The following is a 23,053-nucleotide window of genomic DNA, read 5'->3' on the forward strand; positions in this document are numbered from 1 at the left end:
CAGCCTCTCCATTTCATTTCTGGGCACTTGCTTTATTTTCTTCTTACTCCAAACCACCTCTCTGAGGCTGTTCATCCTTGCCTGTTGGATGGAACTCAGGGCAGGGTAGGGTGCAGGTCCTTGACTCCCACCCCGGTGTGTGAGCCCCAGGCTCCTGCTGCTGGGAGTGCCCCGACCTGGGGTTAGTGGGGCTGCTCAGTAGACGTAGGGCACGATTCGGTAAGGCACACGCCGGCAGTACTCGCGCCAGGCCAGACCATACTTTCGCAGGCACAGCTGCTCATCCCGGGCCTCACGGTGCACCAGGAGCAGAGTGAAGTAGAGGACGTAGAAGTAGGGCAGCAGGTGGGACACTCCTATGGGATGGAGGGCCCTGTGATCATTCTGCCAGCCCCTTAATTCACAGAGGTAAACCTAATAGCTCATGGGGCATTGAAGCTCAATGGTAAACGGCCCAGGGTCTGCAGCAAGGTGCCAGCAGTACTATGCTGGCAGGGAGGTCTGCCCCAGCCACACAGTGAGTCCATCCCCAGCTCCCTGACTACTCCCTCCACTGGGGTGCACCCCTGTTCATTCCAAACCCAGACTGGGCACCCTGTGGCCAACCACTTCTGCCCCTCACACATGGGTGGTCTCCACCCTATGTCCACCCCAGTGACTCACCACAGGGCAAGGACCAGGCCACAGCCATGATGAGGTCTCCAAGGTAGTTGGGATGGCGGACCATACCCCACCACCCAGACACCAGCAGCTGCCGCCCCGTGGCAGTAGGGATGGTCTCAAGATCTGGGGAAAGATGGGTAGTGGGATAGGGAACCCCCAAGACACCCAACTGCCCTTCCTCACGGCACCCAGGAATCCAGCTCACCAGCCACTCTGGGGTCAAAAGGATTCTTTCGGAAGGTGTTTTTCTGGGAATTAGCTCCTCGGAAAATGTAGTAACCAACAGCTGGGGGAAAGTGCGAGCAGGTGGTCAGGGTTGAGGCCCATAGCCTTTTACCCACCCATGACCATCTGCCCACAGCCCAGAACTAGTCTTCCAGGAGACCCAGTCCCAGCTTTAGAGAAGGATCTGAGGCTTAGTTCCTACTTGGTGGGTGTTGAATGAAGTAAGTGAAAGGGGAGGGCGAACTGTGCACTCAGCCTGCTGCCTGACTGACCGTTGATGAGGCAGATGACTGAGGCCATGGGCAACCCCAGGGGCTGTGGGTGGTACAGCAGGAACTGCGCCTGCAGGCTGTAGGTGAAGGGTACCCAGGCTAGGTCCCCAAAGGCCAGCATGAAGCCAAACCCATCATGTGTGAAGTCCATGGTGGTGAGGACAGCCTCCTGCAGGGATGGGAACCAAACACAGTGGCTTAATCCCCACGAGGCACTCAAGATACCCTCCCCTACCTCCCCACCTGGTCCAGCCTCACCTCATGCCAGAGAGCATCAACCACGTAGAGTAGCTGGAAGCCATTGACCAACCACATGGCCAGTGAGGGACTCCCTCGAAGTTCTGCTTCCTGCATCATCAGGGCCAGGTTGATGAGGACCTGGGGTGGTGGGGAGAACAGGGCAGTGTGTCTGCACAGAGGTGGCAGCATGTGGGCAGAGCAGTGGCCAGCCTCTCCCCTTCTCGCTGTCAGTCACTAAGTCCTCAGCCCTTCTTGAATGGCTCCAGCCCCCAGACTCGGGAGTCGAGAGACTGCCGTGGCCACTGTCGCTCACCGTGTCCTCTGATGCTCCCTCGGGGACAGCAGCACAGGGTGCAGCTGAATGCTTCAGGTTTGAGGGTCTTGAATCCCAGCTTTGCCACTTAGGCAAATTGCTTACCCTTCCTAAAGCCTAACTCTCACCCCCATGTGGAAGGCGGAGGCCATCATGGACCTGCCCCATGGAGCTAGCCAAGGGCTCACTGCATGTGAAGGGCTAAACACAGTATGTCTGGCACATAGTAGGTGCTCAGCAATGGTTCACCAGCAGCCAGCTTATCCTTCGCACCCCCATTCTGGGCTTCTGCTGTCATTAAGGTCACCACTTCTAATCGTCACAAGAACCTTAGAAGGAAGCTCCTACTTTATCCCATTTCCTATGAGAAAATAGCTTCGGCACCAGGATCCAGACCATGGGCACTTGGCACTCCTCCCACGTCTGGATGAGGTAGTTTCCAGGGTGACCTGAGGGGTCTTGCCCAAGAGACCCATGAGGAAATGCCACAGTCGAGCATGGGTGATTCAGCCCAAACACACAGCTGGCACGTCATCAAGGCCACCGGCGATGGATGGGCTGCTACACCCAGTGAGAGGCTCTAACTTCTGCGCTGCTTTGACCATCCTGTGCAAGCGACATAGGATCACTCTCTCCTCTCCTCAAAATAGATTCCGTGCTTGACTGCTTTTTTTAAATTGCACCTGCTCTCCTAACTCCCTCTCTGCTATGCTTTTTCCATAGCACTGAGCATCCTCTGACATACTATGTATATTTTACTTATTTTTTTGTCTTTCCTACTAGAATGTAGGCTTCATGCAACATTTTTCTCTTTTGTCTCCCAGTACCTCAAACAGTGCCTATGGCCCATGGTGAACTCAACAAATACCTGTGGAATGAGTGAACATTAATGATTTGATCTATGCAATACTGGCCGGCCCTGCCCAAGCACTGCTGACCCATCCCACCCCTCCTCCTGGCCCAAGGCCCACTTAGCCATGCCCAGCATACCCAGCCAATGAGGCCAGGCCGCAGTTCACAGAAATATTTGAAGTCAAAGGAACAGATGCGTGGGTTGAGCTCCCGTCCCAGGAAAAAGTCGTAAATGGGATTGCCTGGAAAATAATGGAGGGTAAAGTTGCAAGCAAGCACCCCCATCTGCCTCCACCCACACCCACCCTATCTGGACTCCTCTCACCTGAGTTCCCCCCAGGTGCCAGGGCGGAGGGAGAGGCTACCAGAGCTTTCAGAAAGAGGAGGAGGCTTAAGGTGAAAGCAGTGAGGATGGCCGCAAATGCCAAGGGCAGGAGCATTTCTGGGAGCGCCCCCAAGGGCAGCCCGGCAGACATCCCCAGGCCCACCAACAGGGCTGTCAGCACCAGAGCCTGGAAACCTGAACAGCAGCACACAGTGAGTCTAGACGCTGCGCCCCTCCACCTCCTCCACCCCTAAACACACACACACAGCCCAAAGCCCAGGGAGGTCATGGACCTTGCTCCCAAGCCACTAGGCTGACACCTTAGCTTTCAGAGGATCACCCCACCACTGATCTGGTGCATAGAGTAGCAGCAAATGCTGTTTTAAGTAGGGATGGAGTGACAAGAGGCATGGATGACACTGAGATCCCCCGCGTCTGTCCTGGGCAGAAAAGAGACACATAACGGAGATTGGGGTCCGGGGCTGATCTACATAGCCTCCCCACTAGGCCTGCAGCTCCATCCCCATACACGCAACGACCATGACCCCAGGCACCATTAATGGGGTATCGCAGGCGACTCCTGTCCTTCAATTCCTGCCCCTCGGCCACCTGCAGGAACAAAGGATCTCTGATGAGGGTTGAGGGCGCCCTTCTCGCTGCCCGTCCCTCCGCCCTCCTTCCCCGCGTGTCCGCCAGCCCAGGCCACACCTTGCGCGCCGGCAGCAGGTAGAGCGCGGCCTGCAGGCCGAGCCAGGTGAGCCACAGCAGCAGCGCCCGCGGGCTCCACAGCGCCTCGAGTCCGGGCAGGTACGGAGGTGGGCCCAGGAGGCGCGCCGGGCCCGAGCGGGCCACCAGGAGCAGGTGGAACGTGGTAGCAGGGAGCAGCAGCATCAGAGCCGCAGCGCCTGGGGACGAGGGGCGGCCGCGTCGGGCGGCGGCTCCCGAACCCTCCGACCCCCGCAGGCGCCTGTCGTCGCCAGGGCCCCCTCAGCATTCCCACCGCCCTCCGCCATAACCCGTTCTCAGTCCTCAGCCCTGGTCCCCGACTTCCATGCTGTCCTCATCCCTAGCCCCCTTGAAGACCCTCCCTCGGGTCCCCCTACTCCGTCCAGTCCTCCACTCCACAAATCCCCGCACTTCAGCCCCACAGCTGGTCCCTCTCCAGACACTCCCCAGCAAACCCCAGCTGCCCCTGCCTCCGGATACCCCTCAAAACCTTCCATCCTCAGATCCTGCCCCGATCCCAGCTTGTAGCTCGCTCCTGCAGTTCCCCTCGCCGAGTCTCTGGCCCTGAGCTCCCCCCACTGCCCCATTACCCAAGGGTCCCCCGAATTCCAGCGGGGCCCGGGAATCCTGAGAAGGGGCCATGGTCTCCGCGCCGCCGGGGGATAGTAGCTCACATAAGTCCCTTAAAGAAACATAGCCCACCCCATCTCCTAGGAGATGGGCTCGGTGACACGGCGACACGCAGGACCCGCCGCGCTGCGTCCAAACCTGTCTCGGCACTGCTCTGGGACAGTGACCGCTCTTGTCCCGCGATCTTAAAATGGACCCACCCCCGGCCCATCCTGGGGCCAGCAGATCAACCAATCGGCTCTCGGCCGCGAGACTGCACACCGCCTCCAAAGCCGCCTCTGTAGCCTAGGCGGCACAACTCCACCCCCTGCAAGTTCCGCCCCTGTACACTAGAGGGAGGAGATTACACGTCTTTATTAGGCGGGTCTTGAGGCAGGAGCACTAGAGCCGCCAGGGCGGGAGACCAGGGGATGGGAGGGTTGCGGCAACAAAACTAGTCCGTGCACTGCAGGCCCGGCCTAGCCGCGCTCGCAGATGACCTCGACAACACTGGGTTCCATCGGCACTGGGTCTGGGCAGCGGAGGGCTGCTGAAGCCACCACCTCGTCCAGCAGTAGATGCACAAGCTCCTCGTCCGCCACGAAGCGCCACAGGTAGAGCTGCAGGAAGTGACAGTCCACCTGCACCTGTTGCAGCCCGAAGCGCCCAAAAGTGCGCAGGCGCACACATTCCAGCAGCGTCTTCAGACTTATCTTGATGATGCCCGTCAGCACCGACACCTGCAGCAGGGACACAGGATCCCTAAGGGAGTGCACCCGCATTCTAGGCAGAGGCCAGAGAGACAGCCAATAGCTGCGATGGCACGGAAAGTCCTAGGGCCCACGTAAGAGGGGGGGGATAGGTACAGTGTTAGTACCACCATCTGGAGGGCAGCAGGCGGGAAGGACCTAGCCATCAGTGGCAGAGGAGGGGGTCAGCATGACCATGGGGAGCACGGAGGCTTACCGAGTTAGAGGGAAAAAAACTACCTGGTCCCTGAACATGGGCTGGGTTGGGGGGGAGACCATGACATAAATAGGAATCCCTGGGGATGACCCAGGACTACTGCAGGGACAAGGTCAGGGCAAAAGAGGCATACTACATCAGCACCCACACCCAGGCTGGGAGCGTGCCATGGTGGGGGCAGAGAGTCATGGGATGGCGATGGTGGGGCTCTGCATGACCACTCACTTCTAGAAACAACCCACAGAGACTGAGGGGACAGAATCCTAGGGCTCCCTGAGACAGTTCAGCCAACCCTCCCTGGGCCCCTGGAAAGCAGGGTCACTGGGGACTTCAGACCTTGTTGAATTCCACCGGGCTGAACACATCAATACGTTCAGAGAACAGCTTCTGGATGTTGCTCAAGAGATTGGTGTCCATTGGGGCACTAGATGGTGGGGAGACAAGCAATCACAGCCAACCCTGCACCCCTATCCTCCTATGTCCACTCCCCCTGGGGCTACCTTGGCCAGCCAGACCTGGGAGTATAGCTGGGTGCGTAGCGGCCCTGCTGCCGGGAGCTGCTGTACACGGAGAAGGTCCTCTTGCTGGAGTCACTGCTCTGGGCCTTGCGAACACCCTCTTCATACAGGAGCCCCACCTGGTGGCAGAAGGAGACACTGCAAGGAAGCCAGAGCATGGGGAGCCTCCAGCCCAAGGATGTCATTACGCTGATTTGTGACAAGCATCAGGTCTGTTGCGAGAATCACCAGGTAGTCAGGACCTGGTATCTAGTTAGTACTCGGTTACTGTTTATAGAACCAGTGGAGTGGGGCAAAGGTGGGACACAGTTAGTACTGAGGCCCAATCTTCAGCAACAACCCTACCTGGATTTCTTGGGTGACTCTGAGCCTCAGCTTCCTCATAGGTGAAACAGGGCCATGATGCCACAATCCAGGGCTGAGAAGGTTAAGCGGCCACAGATGCAGGCACTACCCAGCCCCTGATGTCTTGATCCTCGGAGGGTTGTTCCCCCAGCAACCCCCACCTACATCAGGGCTCCCCTGGCCAGCCCAGGGCAGTACCTGCACATCAATAGCTGTCGTGTCCTCCACCACCCGCTTCATGACAGCACGCACGTTCCGGGGCTCCAGGGTGCTGAGCCAGTCCCGGGTCTCCACACTCTTGCGCAGCATCTGTGATATGACCAAGCCCTGTACCTTCACATAGTGGGTCAGTAGCCGCCGTGCTGTCTCCCTGGCCTCTGCACACAGTGTGCTTACAGGTGTCACTGGAGACTGGTCCTAAGCCAGGGACAAGGGAAGAGACAGGCAGTGGGTACTGGAGGCAGCTGAGAGGCCAGTGCCAACCAGGATGGGGGCCATGGCCTGGGTCTGCCCAGCTTCCTGTGCTCCCAGCACTACCATCCCCTACCCTGTCATGAGCTAGCAGTTCACCTGCACCAGAAACTGCTCATCAGTGAGGGTAAGGATGTAGGAGATGGTGGCTGTCTCGTAGTCCAGGCAGAGGCGGGAGAGGAGCAGGAGCAGGGCAGGTGGTGTGGCACCCCCCTTCTCCCCAGGATTATCACAGAAGCTCTGAGCCATCTGGCACATGGAGCGGATAAAGCCCACGATGAGGCCCTCACGGACACCTTGGCTGCAGAACTCGCCCTGTGAGGAGGAGAGGCCCAGATACACAGCAGGCTCCCTCTTCCAGGCAGGGACCCCCTCTGCTGGGACCCACAGTGCCCCTGTTGCCTCTCCAATGGACAGCTTCATCCTACATTCCAAAACCCCAGAGCAGCTCTCCTGCTTGGAGGAAGGAGTGCAGGGGGAAAAAGTCAGCACTGGGGACCCTGCTTGGAAGCCCTCAGAGCCTTTCCCACCCCTCCAGTCTGTGCCAGCCTTCCTTGGGACAGCCTGAAACCATATCCAGAGTGCTGGGGGCAGGAGCTGTGTGCCCTGGTAGCTGCCAACCTGCAGGATGAATAAAAGAACGCCAGGGGGCAGGCCATACCCGGAAGTAGGGCTTGTTGGAGAAAGAGACCTCCTTGGCGGTGAAGAGGTGCACAGCAGCCAGCGAGGCCTTGATGTGGCCCAGGATGGAGCTGGCCACATTGGCCAGCAGCTCAGCCAGGCCGGGGCCTTCCTTTCCAGCCAGGCGAGGCGCGGCCAGCACCTGCCGCACATCGGTCAGGCAGCCCAGGAAGGCCAACCGCAGGCCCTGCAGATGGTGACCCAGGCGCTCACGGGCTACTCGCTCCACGATCTCCGTGGCAGCCTCGGCCAGCCCAGCAGCGGCCAGCAGGGCCCCGGGCGCCCGCAGGCGTCGGTGGAAGCGGTCCAACGCCCGCACCAGCAGCGAGTTGTCTCCGCCACCCTGCTCCTGTGCCAGCCGCCGCTCCACCAGCACAAAGTAGCGGCTGCCCAGCTCCCGGGCGAAAGCAGCCAGCTTCTCCGCGCCTGCCGGACCCTGGGCTGCAAACAGCTCCTGGTAGACCGCCGCCACCTGGCAGAGGCCGCCTACGAAGCCGCTGCCCCCACGGTCCGTGAATTCTAAGACGTCGGGAGCCGGAGGGGAGGGCCCCAGCTCCGCCTGCAGGCTTCTCAGCTCCTCCTCCAGGCGCCCGCGGGCGTGCGCCAGGAACTCCTCGCACAGCTCCTCAGCCGGCTCGCCCAGCGCCAGCAGCAGCTCCACGCACTCCGCCTGCTCTGGGGCACCCGAGCCGCCCTCCCTGCCAGGAGGGAGATGGTGGTGAAGGGTGGCGTGGGGAGCCAGGGAAGCGCTGGGCAGGCCCATAGGCCGGCGCTGGGGCGAGGGCCGGGGTCACACCTGAAGCGCTGCCGGAGCTGCTGGGCCAGGCGAGCTGTGATGACCTGGCAGTCATCCTGGATGGCGCGGAACGAGGGCAGGTGCTGGTACTGCTCCAGGACGGCCCGTGCACGGCCCTGGTAGCGTACCGCCTGTCCGTAGGCGCCCAGCTCCACGCACTTGGTGAGGCGCGAGGGGAGCTCAAAGAGGAACTGCAGCTTCCGCAGCAGCGCATGGACCCCTGGGAGGCAGGGCGGCGGCGTTAGCCCCAAAGGCCCCACGGGCCGCCCCAGTGCCTACTCTGGGGCGGGGCCCACCTGCCAGCTTGGTGATACGCTCGTGGCGGTCCTGCAGCGTGGCGCTGATGCGTGCGCTGAAGTCCGTGATCACAGCCATGTTGGTGGCCAGCCGGTCCATCTCATCCTCCATCTTCCGAAAATCGTTCTTCATCTTTCGGATGGTGTCTGGGAGGGCGAAGGAAAAGGAGATAGCTGGGGGCGCAGGCAGAACACTCAACTCGGTCCTCGGTCCAGATGTTCTCACTCACACTCAACCCCTTCCCAAACGTGCCTGAGGCCTCTTCTCCAGGGTCACTATGATCCCATGCGAAAAGGGCGGCAACGCTGTTTGGCCAGGGTAAGGGAGGGGCATTAGGTCAGCGCAGAGGGCGTTTTCTGAGCACCCCTTGTGTACCCCCAGCCCTGTCATGGTGGGGAGACAGCCCGTGGAGCCGCAGTCCCTGCCCTCAGAGGATGCCCAGATCTGAAGGAGGGCACAGGGCACCTGGCAGGGCAGGAACATACATGCTCACTTCCAGAGGCGGCTCCGTGCCCAGCACACTGCCTGATCCAAGGGAGACATTATTTGTTCACCCCTTTCTCCTTCCCTGACCTCCCAGACCCTTGCACTCTCACTTCTGGAAGTATGGTCCAGCTTCCTTGAACGCTCCTTACCTTTTGCCCTGACAGAAACCAACCTAAGGTGGCTGTGCTTCCTTTCACACCCACGTGCCCCAAGGCCATGCTAACATTTCTTAGACAGTTTCTACTCCTGCCTTCAAGACCCCAGCTTCTTTGAAGACTGTGCCATCAAACTGCACCCCTCTACTGTTCTCTTTGCCACACTTCTCAGTTCCTGATCATGGTCACCTCCTTATGGACGTCAACATCATCTACACATTCTTTCTTTTAATTGAAGTACAGTTGATATACACTATTATACTGGTTTCAGGTATACAATACTGTGATTCCACAATTACACGCATACAATACAAAATGCTCACCACAGTGAGCTCTGTCATCATACAAAGTTATGGCAACACTATTGACTATATTCCCTATGCTGTACTTTTCATCCCTGTGACTTATTTATTTTAGAATTGGAAGTCTGTCCATCTTTATCCCCTTTACCTATTTTTCCAAGCCCCCCACCCCCAGTCTTTAGACATTCTTGGCTCTTGCTCGACCATCTGCTGACCTCAATCCCAGCCATTCTTGCCTCTGCCCCATCTGTGCCACCCTCCCCTTGCCCTCACCAGGGAGTGCCTCCTCTGAAATCTCAGCCTCGAGCCTTGGCACCCTCTGACTCCGATCACTCACCTTCATCAGACCTCTGGGCCCACAGACCCTCACACTTCGCCACCAGTCATGACCCCCCACAGCTGCACTTCCCCCCCTTACTCCTCACCATTGTGCCTGTGCAAGCCCCTTGCCCCTCCTGCCCCCCTCCCTCCATTACTTGTTGGTGAAACCCCACTGCAGGTCAAGCCCAACCTATGCCTACCCTATGCACCTGCACAGCTTAACTGGGCCACAAATCATGCCAACTGGCCTCCCTTTAAATTTATGACTTTGAGTCCCAACACGGCCCATCCATCCTTCCAAACCCTTTGCCTTCTCACTTTCCAAATAAACATTTCTTCCTCAGTCCTTAAAACTCCAATACATGCCCCCAGCTCTCGACTGGTGACTCTGCCTCACGTTTCACAGAGCAAATACAAGCCAACATCAACTCCCTCCAAATCTGCAGAGTGAATGGACAGATCTGCACCTTTTCTCCCTCTTCCAGGGTGGGGTGGGGGTCTCATCCAGCCCCTTGGCTGTAGTAACATGGGCATTCCTGCCTCTCATCCTGGCCAGAGCCCTGCGGGATGACCTACTTAACACTCTGAAGTGGCCGGCAAACAGGCGGAGCAAGTATGACTTGTCCAAAACAGAATTCTTGACTTTCCCCCAAACTGTCCCCGCACTGACGATTTCCATTCTGGCTCCTGGCCATTTCTGGAGAGGCATCTTTGATTCTTCTCTTTCCCTCGCCCCCCAGTTAGTCCATTGGCAAGCTATGTAAGGTCTGCTTCCATCGTTTTCTTTCCAAACCACCGTCATCCTTGTCCAACTACTGACATTTCCCAACTAACCTCCCCAGTTCCACTCCTGAACTTACCATCAATTTTCATAAAGGAAAGAAGGAGGGTGAAGGAAGAACATCTCTCTCATAGGAGACTTTGGTTCACCTCTATCAGTCCATGACAGATCAAGTGGACTATGACCGAGAGAAGCCACAGAAGACCTAAGTAACTAATAAGGTAGACTTACTTGATTTACATTGAATTATTTTTCAAGATTCCATAGAATATGCCAAAACATTTCCAAATATAAGGTCATATAGAAGATTTCAATAAATTTACAAAGAAAAGACATTATCATTTGGAGAAAAAAATAAAACCTCCTTTTTACTCAGCTATTGGGTCAAAAAGGAAATCAAAACAAACTGCAGCATATGTAAAAATATAACAAGGAAAACGCTATAGATTAGAACCTGATAGATAGAGCTAGAGCAATGGCCAGAGAAAATCAGTCTAAAATCATTATATTAATAAATGAGAACAAACATTCAACTCAAAAAGTCAGAAAAAGTACTACAAAAGAAAGCAGAAAAGAGGAATTAATAGAGGTAAAAGCAGAAATTAAAACTTTTTTAAATGGGAGAACTAATGAATAAAGATCAGGGCCACTGAAGAAAGAATAAAAGAACAACATATATAAAATGTTGGCTAACCTCATTTTTAAAAAGGGAAGAAACCAACAAAATAAGAAATAAAGGGACAAACAATCACAAATATGCAAATTAAGACCCACAAGCTACAACTTGGCTCGACTCCAGGTAAAGACAGTGAAAACCTGGATGAAACACATAATTCGCTACAAAAATAGCATTTCCCTAAATGGATCCCAGAAGAATAAAACACATATACCACATATACAGTGAATAGTGAAGGCTGTCAAAGACAGGTTCTCCTTCCCCTCCACACAAAGGCGCCAGGCCCAGAGGACGCCATTGGGGCACTGCCGTAGCTCTGCAGGGCCGCTCATCCCAGTGCCTGTGGAAGCAGGACTCAAGCGAGAAAATCAGAAAAGGTTCCCCTTTAATTTGTAGAACAAACAGAACACTGATATGAAAACATGACCAAAATTGCTCAAAAATGAAAATGACACCCTGTCCATCTCTGTCACTACCATCCTGGCGTGAGCTCCCAGAGTCTCGGGTCTCCCGAAAGGGCCTACTCCAGCCACCTCTAATCCATTCCTCCTAGAGCAGCTGCAGAGAGCTTTTCAAAACACAAATCTACCACATCCCTCATCGGCCTAAGCCCCTTGATTGGCTTAGTGCCCTGGTGATAAAGGCAAAATTCCCCAACATGCTCTGATAGGTTAAACTCCACCACATGCAGCTGCCTAACTGGCTCTGCCCACACTCTGCCTTCCCTCCCGCTACAGATGAGGGGCTTTTGCAAGGCCATGCCCCACTTCTGCACCACTAATAAGCAATCCATGCTTTCTTCATTTAGCTTCTAAGATACCAGTGTTCCTGCTGGTCCTCAGTCCTCCCTAGATGCTTCCTTTGTGAGATCTTCCTTCTCATCAAGATTTCTGATTGTCAGGATACCCAGGCTGTTCTCAGACCTCCTCTACCCTCTGCATCTTGCCACCCTAGGAGATTGCATCTTGTTCCATGTATCTCAACTCCAGGCTTCTCTGAAATCCAGATCCCTTGACTAACTATTTCAAATTCAAATCTGGATCATTCCACTTTTCCACTGCTGCCACCCTGACCCACACCACCAACATGTAGTCTGGACTCCTGCAATGGCCTCCTGATGGGTGTCTTAGTCTATTCTCAACAAACTAGTCATTTTAAAACAAAAACAGCTCACTCCATTCTGCTCGTTTCATCTCAATAACCAGCAGGCTCCTCACACCCCTTACAAGTCCCTACATAATCTGGCCCTGCTAACCCTCTACTCTAGTCCCCAGCTCTCCTCTCTGCTAAATTCCCCACTGTCCTTGGAATACACCCACGTGTTCTCAAGCCTCTACCCATGCTGCTTCCTCCCAGCCTCACCCATAGCTGGTTCTTTCTCATTAAGGCCCTGCTCAAATGTCACCACCACAGAGGGCCTATTCTCTGTGGTCTATTCTCATATTCACCCAGCTAAAGGCAGACCCCACTTTTCCTCTTCCTCTGTTTTTTAGTTCTAGCACTTGCTACCACTGTTATTTGTATATGAATCTGTTGTCTGTCTCCCCAGCTAGAATGTGAGCTACAGGCAGGAGCCTGATCTCTCTGGTCCACTGCTATGACCCATGTGCAGAACGGCCCTTGGTGGAAAAAAAGAGAGAGAAAGAGAGAGAGAGAGAGAGAGAGAGAGAGAGAGAGAGGCATACGATGACTATTTCTTGAATGACTATAAGGTTTAACAGTCTTTACAGATTTAGACTCCTGACTCCAACCCTCACTTTATAATTTTCTCCCTCTTTTTAGGAAAAAAGATAAAATACTATACTACCCCTATTAAGCAAGAGCTAAGTCAAAATATTATACATATTCTACCAAATGGAAAATGCAATGTTTGCAAAATTCCTGTGAGAAATTTCTCAACAAAGAAATGATGATTGTTACTTGATAGAGGTATGAGCAAAGTCTACTCATTGAAACTGCTTCAGATCAGATAAAAGAATAATGACTGTGTTACTATACCTGCCATTGTGATGCTAAGAGAGAGACATCAGAATGAGTCCCCCTCCTCCTGCAGGTTCATGGGACATTCCTATGGTGTGCAGACAGACCCTTGGGAAATGCCTCTAGGCCTGAGTACCTTGAGTCCAAAATTATTACAGAAGATAATGTGGATGACATTCTCTATCATGGTCTCAAAGAGAGAATAAAGAGAGACAGAAAGGGGAAAAAAAACCCTTTACATGATCTTTGTGTCTCTTAATGACATAAATTTTCTGTGTCTTGCCTAACTTAAAAAAGAGAGTTAGAAACAAGTCCATCCTCAAAACAGACCTGAACCAGAGAAGAAAGCTACCGCTAATGAGAGGCACCCTTAGTATCAGGGGAAAAAAGTGCTTCAGATAAATTCATTAAATCTTAAAATTGTATTTTGTCCTTTCTCCCCTCAGTCCTCCAAACAACCCTCTGAGAGCAGCTAGTACCTCTATAGTCCTGACCATAAAAGCTGAGAGGTGAGAGTGGATTAATGTCAGGGCAGAACTGGAATCTGGTCTCCTCCCTCTAAATCTCCTGCTGGTTTCCTCAACCCAGGAGGAGGAACTGGGTTAGTGGGACTGTGAGGGGTGTGTCCCAGTGGGAATCACCTGTGGCTGAGATGAACTTGTTGTAGTTCTCATAGACCAGGGTCTGCATGTCGCTGTCTAGAGCCCGGATCTGCCGCACCATATCTGTTTCACTGTCCATCAGCTGGGCCAGGGGGCACTCTCTACGCAGCTGGAGGAAATTGTGTGATTAGTGTTCAGGTCAGGGGGCAATCATGTCCCTCAGCCTTGCCCTTAACTGGTAGGTTTTCAGTGTAAGAAAACCTTGATCCCACCCGTCAGGAATCCCACACTTGGACCCCGTAAGTGGCATAGCTCAGGAGTTACAAGGTTCGACCCTATTGGGGGTTTGTCTGCATTTGAAATTCTCAGACTCGGCCACAGCCGGGTCCTGAGCCTGTCAGAGCCTGGGCCACGCCCTCTACCCCAGGCCTATCGGAACGTCAGTCCAGGAGACCCCAGACTCTGCAACAACTCAGGCCAGTCCTAACCTGCCCACGCCCCCTTAGACTCCAGCTCTGCCCCTACTGCCTGTCCGAGGGTCGTCCTGGCCGGGAGTCGTCTTCGTTACATGAACCCCTGCTTCCCTCACCCCGCAACAAAGTCGGAGGCACAATCTGGGGGTGCAAGGTAGCGGGGACCCGGTCCCCCCCAACATACACACACCTTGTCCAGATACACTTCCGGGTCGAAGTGTGCCCCGTTGAGATCTGTCGGGTCCAGAGGGTCCGACCCAGTGGGGCGGCCCCCCGCCTCCCCCTCCGAGAGGCCGTAATAAAGCTTCAGCATTCCGTGTGCCTTCCGCCGACGCTCCGGGGCCTCCGCCTCGGGGCCCTCCGGGGAGTCCCCAGGTCCAGACCCCGGGCCAGGACCAGCGGTTGCCGCTGCCATCGCTCCAACTGCAGCCCACAGGCGTGAGGCTGGGAAGGCGATCGGGAGGAGGCACTTCCGGGAGCCATAAAGTTGTTGTTGAAACGAGGCAGTCCTTCAGGTGAAACGTCCCCCCGCACCCTGGGTCCTTTAGACTAGTGTTTCCCTGCAGCCTTTCTTCCCGAGCGAAGAGGTTCCGGGAGAACCTGGGTTCCCGCAGCTTCTCAGGTGGAAGACTGTGGAACTGGTCGGGCTGCTGCCATCCCAGAAGGAACGGGTTCGTGGCTCCCAACCCCGCAGCCCCTCAGGCCAGGGCCAGCAGAATATGTCACTGGATGCAATGGACAGAGCACAGGCGATGAGCTGAGAACCTGTGCTTGGCATCCTGCCACTGCCCGTTACCTGGGCAGCGGCTCAGTTTCTACCACTCCTAAAATTGGGGTGCCAACTTCACCCGGAGGCTGCGAGGATTAAATGCGCGAACAGTACGCCGTGCGGGGTGCCTCTAGCGCAGTGTTTCTCCAGACTTGGTCCCTTGACGTATATCCTGCCTGCAAAATTACCTGTGGTGCGTTATGGGACTCTGGACTCCCCCGAGACCTAGCTTCTTTTTAACAAATCCCCAGATAGTTCTGGTGCACTTAAAGATACCATGCCTGGGAGACAAACTCGCAAATTTTAAGTGACTGATGGGATGTGCTGAGGGGGTGGGTGGAGGTGTTGAGGATGAGTCTCAGGTTTCCAATTTGGACAAAGATGCAGTTGTTCACGGAGGTTCTCGAGAACAGGGAATGACATGAAGTTCAAATTGAGACACGCTGAGTGTGAATAGAGAAAACGACTTTAGCAATGGTAGCACTTGAAACATTGATCACCTCTGGTGGGCTGGGCAAGAGGGGTTGAAATGGAAACAACAGGGTCTTGAGGGCCAAACCTGTTATCATAATGGTCTGTGAGCAATGAATTTTTTTTCATTTTTAAATGGCTAAGAAAAAAAATGAATGACATATCATGACATGCGAAAATTATGTGAAATTCATACAATCATGGAGTAGATCTTAAAAGTTCTCATCATGAGAAATTTTCTATGTATGGTCACAGATAACTTATTATTTTGAAGTACAGTCAATCCTTGAACACCATGAGAGTTGAGGGTGCTAACTTCTCTGCCCTCAAAAATCCACCTATTTTGTCTCCCCAAGAACTTAACGAGTAGCCTGCTGTCAACTGGAACCCTTACGGATAACATGAAGAGTCAAACAACATATTTTGTGTGTTAAATGTATTATAGACTGTATTCTTACAATAAAGTAATCTAGAGAAAATGTTACAATAATCATAAGAGAAAATACACTTAAAATACAGTACTGAAAAAAAAATCCACATATAAGTGGACCTGAGCAGTTCAAACCCATGTTGTTCAAGGGGCAACTGTATATACGAATATCGAATCGTTATGTTGTACACTTGAAACTAATATGTCAATTATATCTTAATTTTTAAGTGATTTTCATAAAATCATGAATTGTGAAATTATGTTTATAGTTTTATTTGAACACAGTCATGCCCCTTTGTTTACACATTATCTAGGACTACTTTGGCACTACAACAGCAGAATTGAGTATTTGCAACAGATATTATATGGCTGGCAAAACCTAAAACATTTACTATGTTGTCCTTTACAGAAAGTTTGCTGACCCCTGAATCTGTGTTCAGAGATGTGTGAACTATGTTTAAAAGGGTGTACAGAGACTGTTCAAAAATACTTATGAAGATTTCAGCCTATGAAGCCATAATCTTCAAAACTGAAGAATATGAAGATTTAAACCTACTCCAAGAAGTCTATAAACTTAAGAAGTTACACAGAATAGTGTTAAGAAAAATTATCCACAGCTTAGAAAAAAGACCAAGAATGTAGCTAGATGTTAGCTAGACTTAGGATCATTTTGTCTTTCATCCCAGTGTCACACGGGGGCATTGTTTCACAAGCAAGCCCACCAAGGATTATTTAATTACTACAGGAACGTACATTTGATTTTGCTATTTACTATTAAGGGTTGACACTGAAATTACAAGTCAATATTGTCTAGGAGAGATGCAGAACATTATATCCAGTAGGAAAAATAACCTCAAAAGTTGTAATTTTTATTGCCCTGCAAGACATCAAGCAATTTTGTATCTCACCTAGTAATCACATTCTAACACTCCCCTTTCAGTGCCTGTCGTATCCAGCTCCCCATGATGTGTAACCACCTTACTGAGGGAGACCCCTCACTGATGAATTAGTACATCTTAGTTATATGTTCATTCTGTAGATACTAACGTTCTGAAAATTACACTTTGATAATACATCAGTGATTTTAATGTTTTAAAATGCTGCATGTATATGAACATTTCAATACATGAAAATACATCAAGAAGGGACCCAAAAGATGTTCACTCATCAAAATGTTGAAGGGGTTACTTCTGTTGGGGTGGGGATGGAGGGAAACTACATTTTCCTCTGTATACTTGTGTATTATGTAAATTTTTTACAAGAACATATTCACACACTACTTGGACAATTTTTGAAATGGCATTGAGCTAGAAGCCCTCATGTGTAAAAGTTCAATTGTATTCCCATGAACTCTGAGATGCAAACAACTATTTCAACAGTGAGGACCACAGCTGGGCCTTGGGGCATCACCCCTTTAGTGTTAGAATGGGGGTCTAAGGGGCTGCTGTGATGGACACTGTGCAGCAAGCACGGATGAGGTCAGGCCGCAACCCTACCGCTTCCATGGGGGAGACTTCAGGATTGGCCTCATCTGGGAACTAACTTCTGGGGCAGAAAGGCAGGCAGGAAGCAGTGGGATAGAGATCAAGTCTCCCCTCTTCTACTTTACTTCCTAGGAGCTCTTTCATCTCCCTCCACACCATTTCTGGCCTTTTTTCTGGCTTATTTTGTTGATAGTCTTGGAGTTTTACTCTTACACGAATGGAGGAAATGTTTTCTTCTTGGCCTCCGACGGTCCCTGCCCTGCCACAGTCTTGGTAGAGTCGAATCTCTCAGCACGGACTCCCTCCCTCATTGGCTATGAAAGCTGAAGCTGAAAATCCCTCTCTGTCCCTCAGACTTGTTGTGTTAAATAGGTTTCAGGCCACCAGCCCCAGATTTCTCCTGAAACTCTTGGAATGATAGAGATGATGGGTATGAAGATGCTCTGGGTGCTGGAAGGTGGCAGAGAGGGGAAACCTGGTCAGCATCAATTCCTGAAAGAACGTCTGGGGAGAGAATGGGGAAGCCAGTTGCTCTCTGGGCATACCTGGGGTGGGAGACAAGGGGAGCATGAGGAAGGTCCCAGGACAGCTAAGGGAACTCTGCTGCCCCTTCCCTTAGTTCCTCCCAGCCCAGGCCTCCCTCACCTGGCAATGCCTTCTAGCTTTACATCTGGGTCCTGATCTTTCTGCCGAAGACTAGCTGTGGACCTAGGATGTGCCACTTCACTTCTCTTGAATCCGTATCTTCATCTGTAGAATGCACCCACGCCACCTCCTCGTTGAGCCAGAGAGGACTCACAAGAGCACAGCACCAGGTGGGATGATGAGGGACTCTGTCCCTTCATCAACACAACAGGCCCCAACTGATCTTTTAGGCCACCACCCCTCCACAATTCAGAGGTCCCCGCCACCCATGAAACACTCCTGTATTGGCTGGAACCAGCCTGTTCTAGAATCTTGTCCCTTCCAATGTTCTCCTGGTTCTAGGGTCCCACTGTTATTCCAGACTGTGCACTCTAGAACCAGGGGGGTCAGCTGCTTTTCCTGCGCAGTGTCAGCCTGCTCAAGCTCTGCTGTCAGACCCGCCGTTACTGCTAGGATGCGGTGGCGGGACCACATGGCCGTGCTCTTCTTCCCGCAAGGCATGGTGCTCAGTGTGGCTGCGCTGATGCTCTTCTTAATACACCTGGGTGTCTTTGCCAGTGACGTGCACCATTTCTGCATCACCCACCACTATGACCGCATGAGCTTCCGTTACACAGTGGTCCTGATGGTAGGCTGGGGCAGCAGCTCAAGGGCTGATGGGGGGAGGCCCAGGGGCTGATGGAAACCTCACTGTTGTGTTAGGGGGCCACTCTCCCACCACACTGGGCCTACAGTTCTCCCAGGTTATCAGCATCTGCTGGGCCGCCACGGGGTCACTCTATGCTGAGATGACAGATGACAAGTTTCTTCGATGCTTTGGCCTGACCACCCTGAGTGAGTGGGGGAGGGATGCCCTAAGGAAGAGGGGCTTTGGAATCCTGAAATGCAACAAGAAAGGGGCTGGGAAGGCTGACGGGGGCTCTCTCCTCCATCCAGTGCTCAACGGAGCCATGTTCTTCAGCCGCCTGTCCCTGGAGTTTCTGGCCATCCAGTACCGGGAGGAGAACCATTGAGGTCTGGGGACTGGGCTGCAAAGGGCGAAGGAAGAGGAAGCTTCCGTGTTTTAATAAAGTCTGTCGTTTATTTCCACCTGTCAGCTCCTTTGTGGGGTGCAGGGTGGGAGGCAGAGACCCAGGGAAGCAGGTCCAGACAGACGTCTGACTTGTAGGGACCCCAGGCCCGGCCTGCAGCCGCGCTGGTGGACTCGGCTTTGGGCCTGGGATCTTAGTGTCTCAGGCTTGAGGGAGAGGAGCAGAGGAGGGCGCCCAGACCCGCACGTCCCCTCCTCAGGCCCCCAGGTCTTAGGCTGGCCCAGCCACAAGCAAGGGCTCAAGAGGGACCCACACGGATGTGAGGGTTCATGAGCGGGTCCAGGTTGGGATCACTGTCAGCCGCAGCCCGGCCCAGACGAGACATGAGGGCCAGGAGGGCCAGGAAGCCCAGCAGCCCGAGCAGCAGCAGCAGCCCCGCCCGCTGGAGCAGGGTCAGTGGCCGCTTATGAGACCCTGCCCGGCTCCTGGGGGCCGAGGGGAAAGTCAGGTCAGGCCCCCAGTCCCTGACAGCCCCCATGGCCCAGAGAGGAGCCCCCGTCAGGACACCCGCCTTCTGACCCTGACACCACCATCCCTGAGCCTGTTTCCTCAAGTGTGCCACAGGGCAGACACCCCTGCACTTGCCCCCCACCTAGGCGACCGTGAGCACCAACCAGCTGAGGCCGTGCTGTGCTCTGGAAACAGGGCGGTGTCAGGCATGGGAAAGTCATTGACGGTAGGAGCAGGAAGGAGCCTCAGAGAGCATGAGTCTAAACCCATACCGGGCAGAAGAGGAAACAGCCCCAGAAAGGGTGGACCCAAGCCTTCTCCTGCCAAGTCAAGGCCTCTCCGTTCAGCCCTGACACCAGTTCGTTATTAAAGCCCCTCCTGTCATGAAACCACTGCACACAGGCCTCTGGCTCTCCCTTCCTCTCCCCTCCCTCCCTGGCATCCTGCCCACCAGACTCCGCTTACCTGAGCAGCTGGGCCAGCCAGCCCAGAGCAGGCCGGCGACGGTACTTGTCATCATCACAATCCCTGTGGTGGCCTGGTGTCCGGTCATCATCCCGCGTGTCATACACCTTCCTTGGGGCTGAGGCTGCAGGGGTAGACCCACCGGCATCCACAGACTCAGGCAAACTGGCCTGCAGCAGGGTGACAGGTGGGGAGGGCAGGAGGTCCTTGCCCCTCCCAGCGTGACAGAGCACCTCAGAAGTGGGGGGAGGTAATGCCTGTACTTTGAGTGAGGAAGGGTCCCTCCAGGTGGGTCTCTGGACCCCTGAGGTCCCTCCACCCAAACTACCGAACTCCCTTTCCACCCTCCTCTGGCCTGGATGAACCCCCGGCTCACCGTGAGGCAAGGGGTCCGAACTGCCCATGTGGATCACTGTGTGCTGCTCTGACCGGCTTGGGGAAGCAGGGGGCCGGGAGGCTTGGCTGTAGAAGGCTGGGGCAGCAGAAGCACTGGCTAGCTCGTCTTGTTCAGGGGTACCATTGGCTGTGGCAGGAATACAGCGGTCAGCCGAGTGAGGAGGCAGGGGCTCCAAAAGCAGGAGGGACCACAACTTACCATGAAAGCTGGACCAGTCAGAGAAGTCAGAGGTGTTGAGGTGCTCAGGCTCCGGATCCACCACCTCATCAATCTGGAGAAGGAACGTGTGTCACCAGCCTGCCCAGTGCTGGCCCAAGTGGGACCCAGGGTAGATGGATGGTCAGACAGAGGGACTCTCACCAGAGGAAGGCCCAGTCCTGCCCGGGCCCAGTTGACTGTGGCCAGCTTCTCTCTCAGCGCAGAGGCCACAGGGCCAGCCAGGTTGGTAGGGGGGAAGATGGGGCCACTGCAGCTGGGGCACTGGTAGCCAGCAGGAGCCGTGTTTTGGGGTAGCTGGGCGGCACGTTCATTGAGGCAGGCCCAGTGAAAGAGATCTTAGGGCCCATGAGACAGGGAAGGAGAGGTGTGAGGAAGACACTTAGGACCCCCAGCTCAGCAATAGCTCCCAGCCCACTGCAGGGACATATGCACACATTCTAGTAAGCCCAGAGCCTTCTTCCCATCTCTACCCTACCCAGGTCCATTTCATCAGTGTCCCCTAAGACTTCGGCCTTCTTGGCTACCACTGTCTTAAGTCATGGCAGATGCTACCAAGCTCCTCAGCCCACTAGAGGGCCAGGGCGGGAGGGAAGAAAATGCTACCTACCCCTTTCAGTGAGTCCTCTCTGGACCTGCACCCATCACAAGCTCCTCAGGCTAACAGCTAACCAAGAACGGTTATAGAAAAGATTCCTAGACATACACACAGGCACACGTACACATTCTTGGGCACAAACATACATGTGCTTGTATATGCATAACCAAACACAAATGCCATCCCTGTAGCTACACTTCCAGGCACCCTCTCATGTATACACATCTCTACTCTCATACATTTGTTAATACTCAAGCACCCTCACCCACACATTCTCCTGCAACCCCATAGCACCTATGTTCACACACATTTACCCATTACTCAAGTACTAATAAACACACACAACGGAAAGACATCATACACACTAAATTTATGCACATATTATACACACACATTCACACCAAGAAACATACATAGAACTCATTCTATTGCACTAGCCCCTTCAAAATGTGGAACTAAGACTCCTAATCTAGAGTTAAGTTAAGGTATCTGCCCATTCCCTTTCATTGACTTTATTATGGGAAACTCACTTTCTCTGTTTAATCTGGGTATTAGCAATGGAATCCAAATGTCTGAAAGTCCCATGCTACTGCCCACAGCCACAACCACACCCACAAGTTTGACTGGCTCTTGCTCAACCCTCAACACTGGCAAAGAAGAAACTAGGAGCTTTAATTTTTAGGAAAAGACACTGAGACCTAGAAAGGGAAAATGACTTGCCTGGGCTACACAGCAGGTGTAACTAGGACTATAATCTGGAGCTCCAGCCTCCCAAACTTGGGGGTCTCACTGTCTTGCTGCTTAGGGAGGGCCTGGAAACCAGTCACCAATTTGGGCCTTTCCTTATCCCCTCAAGGTGCCCAGGCCTCACCGTAACAGACGAGGCGGGTCGTCTCCCGGGTGGCCAGGGGTATGTTGCACAGGCGGCAATTGGGGTTGTAGTCACTATCTTGGAGCCACTGCAGGTAGGACTGGACGATGCACTGGAGTGGGAGAGAAAGGTCACAACCGGAGCAGGGGCTCCAAAGCCCATCTCCTCAAGGCCCGACTGTCTCTTTTTATCTCATCACAGAGGAGACTCATTCTTTCATTTATTCGATCAATCAACATTTATTGAGCACATACTGTGTGCCAGATTCTGTCTTAATGGCTGGGGATATGAGCTGGGAACAAAGCAAACTAAGTCCTCGCCCTCATGGAGCTTCCATTCTAGCGCCAGGCTCTACTGGATTTTAGATAAAACCAATACTGACTGTCTACTCAGCGCCCTACTCAGGTGTTCCCCTGATAGCCCCACCTTGGCGTGATTGGCTACCAGGCAGTGCTCGCAGACGTTGACCCGGTGTTCGAAGCAAAACAGGTTGGTCACCTTCCTCTTGGGGCACTTGCAAAGCCCCATAGCCGACCCTGAGGAAGGGGTCTGAGTTGGTGGGGAGCCAGGTTCTACTAGCTGCCACTAGACACTCCCCAGCCCGGTTCGTTTCCACCCTTAACTCCCCTACTCGCCTCATCTTGGCTCCACCCCCAAATTCCTGTCGCTTGCCCCTCTTCATTCCGGGCCACGCCCCCTGCATAAATCCTGCCTTCTAAGACCCCTAACGTCTTCCGGATCCCACCCAAGCCAGGTCCCTCCATCGGTGTCCCACGGATACCACCGCCCCGCCCCCAAGGGCCCCTGCTGAGCCCCACCCCTCCAAGTCCCGCCCCCGTCTTCTCAACAGACCCCACTCTCCGTGTTACTGATCGACCCGCCGCACCGGTCTCGACGGGCGCGAGCACCGGTTCGAGGCGGGGAAGGACAGACACCGCTCTTAGCAGAGCCCCGGGTCCGCTCTCTCCTCCTCGGGAAGCTCCTATTACTCCTCCGCTGCCACGTCTCTTCCGGGTGCGGCGCGCTCTGAGGACGCCAGCGCGACACTGGCCCCGCCCCTGATGTCGCCATACGTGAAGACGAGTAGAAAA

At 53.8% G+C, this 23,053-nt stretch overlaps 4 protein-coding genes across 8 annotated transcripts; 1 reads left to right on the forward strand and 3 right to left on the reverse strand.

Moving 5' to 3' along the window:
- Positions 1–11: 11 nt before the first annotated feature.
- TM7SF2 (transmembrane 7 superfamily member 2) lies at positions 12–4,472 on the reverse strand. 3 transcript variants are annotated; one of them, XM_036995286.2, is made up of 10 exons: positions 4,319–4,472; positions 3,599–3,795; positions 3,445–3,499; positions 2,891–3,085; positions 2,704–2,807; positions 1,419–1,538; positions 1,161–1,329; positions 869–949; positions 664–786; positions 12–356 (listed from the first exon to the last, which is right to left on the reverse strand). In XM_036995286.2, the coding sequence occupies exons 1-10, from the start codon at positions 4,455–4,457 to the stop codon at positions 196–198; spliced, it is 1,344 nt and encodes a 447-aa protein (XP_036851181.1). In that variant the 5' UTR covers positions 4,458–4,472; the 3' UTR covers positions 12–195. The 3 variants fall into 3 exon arrangements, with proteins under 3 accessions (XP_036851181.1, XP_017514711.2, XP_017514709.2); XM_017659222.3 differs by having other exon boundaries at positions 4,291–4,439; XM_017659220.3 differs by having other exon boundaries at positions 4,207–4,425.
- A 112-nt stretch (positions 4,473–4,584) lies between these two features.
- On the reverse strand, positions 4,585–14,573 carry VPS51 (VPS51 subunit of GARP complex). Its single transcript, XM_017659217.3, has 10 exons — positions 14,266–14,573; positions 13,642–13,771; positions 8,299–8,445; positions 8,003–8,222; positions 7,187–7,904; positions 6,625–6,840; positions 6,253–6,471; positions 5,707–5,828; positions 5,528–5,615; positions 4,585–4,965 (listed from the first exon to the last, which is right to left on the reverse strand). Exons 1-10 carry the CDS (start codon positions 14,488–14,490, stop codon positions 4,705–4,707), a joined length of 2,346 nt encoding a protein of 781 aa, XP_017514706.3. The 5' UTR covers positions 14,491–14,573; the 3' UTR covers positions 4,585–4,704.
- Positions 14,574–18,328: 3,755 nt separating this feature from the next.
- Positions 18,329–19,042, forward strand: TMEM262 (transmembrane protein 262). 2 transcript variants are annotated; one of them, XM_073217552.1, is made up of 3 exons: positions 18,329–18,502; positions 18,609–18,676; positions 18,811–19,042. In XM_073217552.1, exons 1-3 carry the CDS (start codon positions 18,329–18,331, stop codon positions 19,040–19,042), a joined length of 474 nt encoding a protein of 157 aa, XP_073073653.1. The 2 variants fall into 2 exon arrangements, with proteins under 2 accessions (XP_073073653.1, XP_017514713.2); XM_017659224.3 differs by having other exon boundaries at positions 18,609–18,708; positions 18,811–18,963.
- On the reverse strand, positions 18,936–23,048 carry ZFPL1 (zinc finger protein like 1). 2 transcript variants are annotated; one of them, XM_017659223.3, is made up of 8 exons: positions 22,815–22,955; positions 22,389–22,498; positions 21,963–22,074; positions 20,638–20,831; positions 20,476–20,548; positions 20,257–20,403; positions 19,881–20,004; positions 18,936–19,390 (listed from the first exon to the last, which is right to left on the reverse strand). In XM_017659223.3, exons 2-8 carry the CDS (start codon positions 22,488–22,490, stop codon positions 19,204–19,206), a joined length of 939 nt encoding a protein of 312 aa, XP_017514712.1. In that variant the 5' UTR covers positions 22,491–22,498; positions 22,815–22,955; the 3' UTR covers positions 18,936–19,203. The 2 variants fall into 2 exon arrangements, with proteins under 2 accessions (XP_017514712.1, XP_036851182.1); XM_036995287.2 differs by lacking the exon at positions 22,389–22,498 and having other exon boundaries at positions 22,815–23,048.
- Positions 23,049–23,053: the final 5 nt, after the last annotated feature.

This window comes from Manis javanica, chromosome 11 (genome assembly GCF_040802235.1).
Source record: "Manis javanica isolate MJ-LG chromosome 11, MJ_LKY, whole genome shotgun sequence".
Classification (NCBI taxonomy): Eukaryota; Metazoa; Chordata; class Mammalia; order Pholidota; family Manidae; genus Manis; species Manis javanica.